Source organism: Amborella trichopoda, chromosome 5, assembly GCF_054954075.1.
Source record: "Amborella trichopoda isolate Santa Cruz 75 chromosome 5, AtrichopodaSantaCruz75HAP2 v2.0, whole genome shotgun sequence".
Classification (NCBI taxonomy): domain Eukaryota; kingdom Viridiplantae; phylum Streptophyta; class Magnoliopsida; order Amborellales; family Amborellaceae; genus Amborella; species Amborella trichopoda.
Genome location: NC_142340.1, coordinates 9,356,199 through 9,365,260, shown reverse-complemented (window position 1 = coordinate 9,365,260; position 9,062 = coordinate 9,356,199). Strand labels below are relative to the sequence as shown.

The following is a 9,062-nucleotide window of genomic DNA, read 5'->3' as shown; positions in this document are numbered from 1 at the left end:
CAGATGAATATTTACATCAATAAATACCTCAATATATAGAGGACAATCACACAATTACAAAAGATAAATATAGTAAGATTATTGGAAATATAGGTAAATAGTAGGAGGCATTATCACTAAACTAATAACTTTAACTTGGTCTTTTTTTATCTTCTAGATACCTAATCTTAATTAGAGATATATACCCATTCATTCATAATGATGTATATCAATATGAACCCGAGATATTCATATCACAACACTCCCCCTCAAACTCAAGATACTTTGAAACAAAACAGCTGGAGTTTGAACAATACTAGGTTGTCAAAAATGAGTAGTGATCTTCAAATTGATCAGATCAAACTCAAGATATTTTAAGACAAAACAGCTAGAGTTTGAACAATACTATGTTGCCAAAATCGAGTAGTGATCTTCAAATTTGTCAGATTGCTTAAACAGTGGCGAATCAACAAGCCTCAGGAACAACAGACATCAACAAGCCTCAGGAACCACAGACAGCGTCAAAAACATCCGGGATCGAATAACGAAAAACTTGTCCTATCTAATAACGGAAAGAAATTCAATCATTTCACAGGATAGAGCAACAAAAAACTCCATCATCCAACATGATTGAGTAACAGAAAACTCAATCATTAAACATAGGCATCTGAAGCAAGCATCTAAAGCAAACAGGATCGAGTAAACTCGATCATCTCACATGATGGAATAACGAAAAACCCCATCATCAAGCAGGATCAAGTAACGGAAAACTTGATCATCAGCCAGGATCGAGAAATTCGATCGTCACACAGGATGGAAGAACGAAAAACTCCATCATCAAACAGGATCAAGTAACGAAAAACTTGATTACCAACCAGGATCAATAAATTCGATCATCAAACAGAATCCAAACTTACTTCTCTTTTTTTTTCTCAGAGGAAAACACAAAAATTATGAAAAATCCATCACAAAATCATGCCATAAGATTGATTACTTTGGAACCAAAATCATCACGATCACGGCCCCCAAACCTCACCAGTTCTATCAAAATCATAATCACGATAGCCATCAGCTCTCAATGTCCTGGTATTTATCAGTATCTTGGTATGAATCGATGTCACGGTACTTGTCCACATTACGATAAGTATCGACATCATGGAACGAATCAAGGTATAGTGTCTTTTCATGCATTTGAGGGACCCTAATGTATCCAATATCTTTCTTCAAAATCTCTTCTTCTCTATGGAGGCCAACCACGTGGACCATCATACTAGCAATATTGGGAACGTGTAGCAAGCTAGCATCAACAAGCTGCAAATTGGACGCAAGATCGAGAGGGTCATGGTTTCTCATCCTCTCATCAAACATCTTGGCAGAGGGCCCAACGATGCATTCGCGGTTCATGGGGTTCAAGGGACTAAGGATATATAGAGCATCGATTGCAATAGGATCAGTGGGCACTTTCCGTTCGGCTGAGCATGAAAGTTTCTTTTCATGAAATAGTCATAGATGTAGATGTCGAGTGTCTTCTTCGCATCCCAACTATTATCTACCATTGTTGCCTTCCTTCCCTTATCACCAAAAAAGAAGCTTCGATCACTAAGGAGTTGTATCGTCAAGCCTACATGCAAAATGGCATGCCATGCAGAGGCGCGACAGTTTCACCGCCTCAAAACAAAACCCACAATACCAAGGACCACTAAATAAAAGAGAGGTCAGAGAGAGAATAGCAAACCTGGCTCTAATATCATATTGGAATTCGTAGGAACATGCATGCACATATATTGAATGGAGAATGGAGATAGAAGAAGAGAGAACGTGGTTCAGGTCGAATGGATAATGGAGATAGAAGAAGAGAGAAAGTAGTTCAGGAGAATGGAGACAGAAGAAGAGATAAAGTGGTTCAAGCAGAATGCAGAATGGAGATAGAAGAAGAGAGAACATGGTTCAGGTTGAAGCCTTACGTCGATGGATCCAAAGCGCCAACCTGCTATGGATCCAAAGCGCCAACCGACTATGGATCCAAAGCCCCAACCAACTACATCTTCACTAATTTAGATGAATGTTTACATCAATAAATACCACAATATATAAAGGACAATCCCACAATTACAGAAGATAAATATGGTATGATTCTTGGATATATAGACAAATAGTATGAGGCCTTATCACCAAACTAGTAACTTTGACTTGGTCTCTTCTTACCAAAGTTTATTTAGAGATATATAGCCATACATCCATAATTATATATATCAATATGAATCCGATATATGCCCATACATTCATAATGATGTATATCAATATGAATCCGATATATACCCATACATCCATAATGATGTATATCAATATGAATCCGAGATATCTCTATCCCAACATCAACCTCCTAGATCGGTTTGAATCAATGCTATAAATAAAAAATTAAATAAGGGTTTATGAGGTGGGTATCTTTTCTTTTTTGTTGGTTTTTTTTTGTGGAATTAAATAAGGGTTTATGAGGTGGGTTTCTTATTCTTTTTTTTGGTTTTTTTTTGTGGGGTGGGATGAAAACATTAGATAAATATTCTTAAAAAAAACTATAAGAAGGGAGTTTTAAGGGGAACCAAGCCCAGAACCAAACTATCTCAAAACTCGTTCAGTTCCGGCACATTCCCCATCCAAATCGGTATTTTAGATTGGGAATAGCGGGGTTTCAAAACACTAAATCAAATAAAAACCTGGTGATTCCCTATTTGGATCATTAATCCAAACCTGGAATCAATACGGATCGAACCAGTTCTAAAAAGGTATCGGCCCCGGTGCGTCTCCCCCTATAGCGAGTCATGACATATGTTTTTCTTTTTTTTAATCATATCTAATGGTTTTCTAGGTCCCCCTGAACTCCTCACCCTCATAACCCCCCCCCCCCCCCCCCCCCCCCCCCCCCTTTTTTTTTTTTTTAATACTTTTCTAGATTGCGGATTTTGATCACCCCATTGATCTGGATTTTGAGACACTAAATAAATACATACAATGAGATATTAAATCATTCATCAGTAACAAATATTTTGATAAATTTTCTCTTTCTTTTGGAAATCATCCACCAAGAGAAAAAATTTCGTACAATCAAGATTACAAAGCAGCGCTTTAAAACCCACCAATCTAGATCGAGAAATCATTGATCTGGATTGAATGTCCCATCTTGTATTTCTTTTTTAATGCTCATCTAATATTTTTTTAAGTTCTCTTGAATCTCTCTTCCACCCCAATAAATCCATATTTTATTAACATTATGTTTTATTGTTTATATTAGTGAGTGAGACCTATATGGATCAACCCATTGATCTATTAAGTGGACCATCCACTCCACTTATCCGGTTTTAAAACATTACAAATAAGAGTAAATTTAGTTTATCGTTTCCTTTCACCTTTTTTTAGTAAGTTTTGATTCATGTGTAATTGCTTTGGCCTTTTCATGTGGCCGTCTCTGATGTCGCTTCAATTTGAAGTAATTTACACATGATTTGCGTGCTGCTTTGAAGAGGGCCCACAACTTACGCGGATTCACGCGCCCAAGGTAAGGCATTAGGAAGGCACCATGATATGCCATGAGAGGAACTCCCCATGATCCCGACAGAGCATACTGCAGAATTATTCGCGTAGGTGAAAGGGGAGAATATTATTTTGACCTGAAATCTCGGAATGCACCAAGGATTACTATATGCTTATTTTTTAAAAAAGAATTTAAACCTTGAGTTCTTAAGTTATACCTATCATTTGAAGTTTTAAACATTTGATTTTTTTTTTATTTTTTTTTAGTTATTTAGATTGAAGATGTTATATTCCAAAACCCGAAAGTCTAAGGACGTGTTTGTTTTGGTGGAACTTTCAGTAGTAGAAGATCCAAGTTGCACAAAAGAAGCAGAAAGATGGAACCCACAATTTCCACAAAGCCAAAATACATTTTGATATTGTTTTTAGGAAGCCGCTCCTTCCATATTAAGCATTAAAACGGTAGCTTTCATACTTTGTGAAAGAGGAGGTCTTTGCAAGCCCTTCATCCACTAACCCTAAAAGTTCCGGTATTTGGTTTTACCCCTAGGGAGCAAAGACGAGAAATGCTCCCGCTGGCGCATGGAATCATCTCAATTCAAACCCACTTAGGAAAAAATTTAAATCCAATAGAAAAAGAAATGTGAAAAAATCGATCCCAAATCTTCGAAACAGTCCATCTTGTAATGAACTTTTGAACGGTCAATTTTTAAGTGTTCATAGATATACTCTATGACATTATTTTTTAAGCTTTAAATTTTATAATTAGATATAAAAATAAAGCTTTGTAAAATCGAATAAGAACGGTTAATCGGACATGGGCCAGAAGCTGTTTAACCGGCCTAACAGGTAAAGTGGCTGATTCATCCGTTCTAACCGAGAAAGTCCCGAAAGGTCAAAAAAATGTTAAAAAAAATATATATATATAAAAAAATATAAAAAAAATCTACTCAGATATGAAAAACATATAAAGAATGATTAAAACAAAACACATTCAAATGAAGTTGAAAATTAATAAAAGACAATGATTTTAACTCCTTTTATATTTTCCTAAGGCTATTTTTAAATTTTTTAAAAAAAGATGGAAAAATATAAAAGTGAGTATTAATGACCAAAACAATTTTTAATTTTTAACATAATGTAAAGAATATGTTAAAATGTATTAAAAATTAAATTTCTTATTTTTTAGAATTTATATATAATTTTTTGAATTTATTTTTTAAATACCGGTTGATTACCCTAACCGCCCAAAACCAGAACAGGCCAGTCCAATATAATCGAGCGGTTAGCGATTAGATCGGGTGATTTTGCGAACAGTGGTTTCAAGCCATAACAAAAAGGGTGCAGTTTACATACGGACGCCTCCGTAGGTGTAAAGGTAAGGTGCCCTTCAAATTTTATCATGGTATATAATTTTGATGTAAAACATTTTTAGGATTATCTCAAAATCTATTTTTATATCTAATTATACAATTTTAAATTTCAAAAATGGTTAAAATCAAGTAGATCAATAAACATATAAAAATCTTGAAAATGAACAATGTAGATATTATGTTGTAAAATGTAAGACTTGAAATCTTTTTATTTTTCATAGTCATACATCTCGATGATCAAATGATTTTTTAACATTAAAACTACCTTTTCCGGTGGATTTTTCATGACATATGTAGTTCTACATTATAAAGTTGCATCCTTATATAAAATTTTTCCTGATAAAAATTTCCAGTTCCAAAAAGAAAAACATTATTCACTACTTAAAAAAGGAAAACGTATGGGATGACGTTGACTGTGTTTCACCAAGTACTGTAACAAGGTCAAAGGAATACACCGGCCACCTGAAGTCTAGAGAGAGAGAGGCTATAAAAACGAGTCCATATTTCCATGGTGTGAATATAGAGAGAGAAATATTGGGGCCCAACACTATAAATCCTGCCTCCCATTGTTCATTATAGAGAGAGAAAGTAGTAGAAGAAGAAGCCATGGAAAATGAAAAAACAGAACTACCCATTGGAGACCATGAAGAATCCCACCTCCTATCTCCATTCACTTTTGGCAGAGGCTTCAAGCTCTCTCACAGGTACTAATTCATGGATGTTGAAATATCAAAATACCTCTTGATTAAATAATTCTCATTTCCCTATGTTTTTGTTTTGATCAGAAGAAATGCAGCCTTTTACAAAATTTGAATAAGGTTTTTTTCGTTTTGAAATTCATTGACACAATTTTTGGGTTCTTTCTTTCTTGAGCTACTAATGGTTTGTTACTTTGTTCTTTAAGATCTTTTCTGAAAAAATAAAGTTCAGGCTTACTTGTTTTGAATTGATACCTGAAATTTCAGATTCATCACAGGCCAATTGCATATAAAAAGCTGAGATTTACCGATTTTCAAAGAAAATTTCCATAACTAAGAAAAAGATCTTATTCAAATCCTAACAAAAAGTTAAAAATTCACAATTAATTCCTGATATGGATATGTTTTTTGGCCATTACAGGGTAGTCCTAGCTCCAGTAACAAGGTGTCGAGCTCTGAACAACGTGCCGCAAGAGGCTCACACCATCTTCTACTTTCAGAGGGCAACACAAGGGGGTTTCCTGATATCAGAAGCAGTTGCTGTATCTCCTCAAGGCATAGGGTAATAAGACTCCTGACAGTAAAAACCTCATTTTTCTTCATGTTTTTAGAAAACAGAAAAACAGTTAGAAAAAAATCAAAATTCAAAGGAATTGGAAGCTTTCCTCCTAAAAAGAAAATGATAAGGTACATATGATACAACATTGAAATTTCCCTGAGAAAAATTGCAGGGATTAATAAAGTTCTTGTGGATCTAAACAATGTTAGTGAAATGGTTTGAGGTTTGAAATTTAGAACAATAATCATGGGTATGTGGAAATTGGCCAATAATATAACATAGGATTGTGATGTGATTTAGTCATAACCTAAAGTTTATATCACCTAAGCAAAAAACAGATGAACAATGGAATTGTGTTCCTCAAAGCAATTAAATACAGAAATTTCAGTTCACCATGGCAAGCAGTTTTCAACATCATCTTGCAAAGATGTTTCTCTGAACTTTTCTTTGGAAAATGATATTTGTGCCCCCATTTTCATGGTGGGCTTAGGCATTTAAAGCAAAATTCTAAGTTGCAACATGTGTTGCAGGTTTCCGAATTCTCCGGGAATTTACACAGAGGAGCAGGTGGAAGCTTGGAGAAGAGTGGTGGATGCTGTTCATGAGAAAGGAGCCATCTTCTTCTGCCAACTTTGGCATGTCGGCCGAGCTTCTCATGGAGGTATTAGTTTAAGAAGAGCGTGAGTTAATCGCGGATCTATTCAGATGCGGTCTCCTTCCAAAATCCATCTTAGATATTGATTTAGGATCTGAAACACTTACTAAGTCATTCTAGATGCATATGAGCTTTAGATCCATGATTTTGCAGCCCAAAAATGGTGTCGATCTGATGATCCACTAAGAATTAAAATTTGCGGTGAAATGGCCAAAACTGTACTATTTTTCTTTTCTTTTTTCCAATGGTTGAGATTATCGATATGTGAAATTTTAGGGCCAAAATTCATCTTAATCTCAGAGATGAATTTTTGAAAGAATTGCATTTGAATGCATCTTTTTAAGAAACATAAGCTATTAGAAGTTCATAGCACCCAAACTCACTTTTGGTTCATATTTAGGCACCATGGAGCTTATTAGGACTTTCTTGTTGTCTGCACAGTGTACCAACCAGAAGGCAAGCTTCCAATTTCTTCCACCAGCCAACCAGTACCTGCTCCCTGGTCGATCCTCATGCCCGACGGCCCAAGTGGGCCCTACTCCACCCCGCGGGCCCTTGAAACCCACGAGATCCCTGACATTGTCGACCAATTCCGCTCTGCTGCCCGCAATGCCATGCGTGCTGGCTTCGATGGCATCGAGATCCATTCCGCACACGGCTACCTGATCGACCAATTCCTCAAAGATGGCATCAATGATAGAAATGACCAATACGGTGGCAGCGTTGCTAACCGATGCCGGTTTGCTTTAGAAATCCTTTCGGCAATTGCTGATGAGGTCGGCTCTGACCGCCTCGCCATCAGACTTTCCCCCATTATTGACCATTTGGGAGCTGAGGACTCTAATCCAATAGACTTAGCTCAATTCTTAGTAGACCAGCTTAACCGGAAGTTCAACCCGGGGCTAGCTTATTTGCATGTTACCGAGCCCCGATTTACCCGACACGGGCTGAAGGGTGATGTCGAAACGGAGAAAGCGGAGAGAAATGTGTGTTCTTTGATGAGGGAAGGTTTCAAAGGACCATTCATGAGCAGTGGGGGCTTTGTGCAGGAGACAGGGGAAGCAGCATTGCGTAGTGGCAAGGCGGATCTGATTGCGTTTGGGAGGCTGTTCATATCGAACCCGGATTTGCCGGCGAGGTTCGTAGGCGAAGCGAGGCTGACAAAGTACGACCGATCAAAGTTTTACACATCGGATCAAGTAGTGGGATATACTGACTATCCTTGTATGACTAGCCCACGCCAAGCCTTGTTCCCATCTTTCTCCTCTGAGATCAACGGCCAGTGAGCACAATGGTGATTTTTGAAAATCAGGGATGGCTATGGAAATGTTGCAGTACTATAACATGGATTAATTACTGTTTTATTGGAAAATTTGAAGTTTAGAACACTCAAATAATGGTTGTTAAAAATTGGTTTTACATTCTATCAAATTCAAACGACAATAATTAGCATAGTTTGGCTTGCTATGGAATTATTCCATTCATTTCTTCTTCTTCTTTTGTTTTTTTTGTTTTGGCTATTTATTTCCTTGTGATGAAAAAAGTATATCAAGGTATGCATAGCATACTGTTTAGTTTTTATTGTAGCATGCTTATTCCATATTCTTTGAATGCTATTGGAATGCGTTTTTATAGAAACTTTATGTTTTGTGTCGTTTTTTTTTCTTCGAGGAATTAATCATAATAGTTTTCAATTTTTTTTCCCCTTGTTCATACTAAATTTATGATTTGGGTTTCCTTTCCAGCATGGGTTCCAACTGCAATTTGGATATTGGGATTAAATTCCTCTCTCTCTCTCTCTCTCTCATTTGTCAGCTAGGGAAATTAATAAGCTTAAAAAATATAAAGCTTTATAAAATAAGTGTCAAGGAAAGTGCGAGTGGTTCGATTTGGACACTGAATTTGCAAATCAGATCACAAAATCAACTACGACCTTGGCCGAGGTGAGTTACTCAAGTCCGAGTAACTCGACTGAGTTCATGTCCTGTTTAAAAAATCAATAAATAATAACAAAAGTAAATAAGGTTTATATGTAACATATCATAAGTAACCAAGCACCATATTGGTGTAAAATGTTGTGGGCCTCAACAATAGGCTGAGGCATCAAATATTCGCCCAAAAAGAGGTTCAGGCATCAAATCATGCCCATTTCAAGTCATTTTGTGAGTGCGTATTTTTTAATAAAAACAAGGAAACCTCTTCATTGTTTAATTAAACCATAATGGTGTCGAACCATTTATTTTTAATTAAATAAAAAAGCTCTATTTGTT

At 36.3% G+C, this 9,062-nt stretch overlaps 1 protein-coding gene across 1 annotated transcript; it reads left to right on the top strand.

Annotated features, from left to right (window-relative positions):
- The first annotated feature begins 5,469 nt into the window (after positions 1 to 5,469).
- On the top strand, positions 5,470 to 8,246 carry LOC18443702 (12-oxophytodienoate reductase 7). Its single transcript, XM_006853884.4, has 4 exons — positions 5,470 to 5,584; positions 6,000 to 6,140; positions 6,668 to 6,798; positions 7,234 to 8,246. The coding sequence occupies exons 1-4, from the start codon at positions 5,487 to 5,489 to the stop codon at positions 8,076 to 8,078; spliced, it is 1,215 nt and encodes a 404-aa protein (XP_006853946.1). The 5' UTR covers positions 5,470 to 5,486; the 3' UTR covers positions 8,079 to 8,246.
- The last annotated feature ends 816 nt before the right edge of the window (positions 8,247 to 9,062 follow it).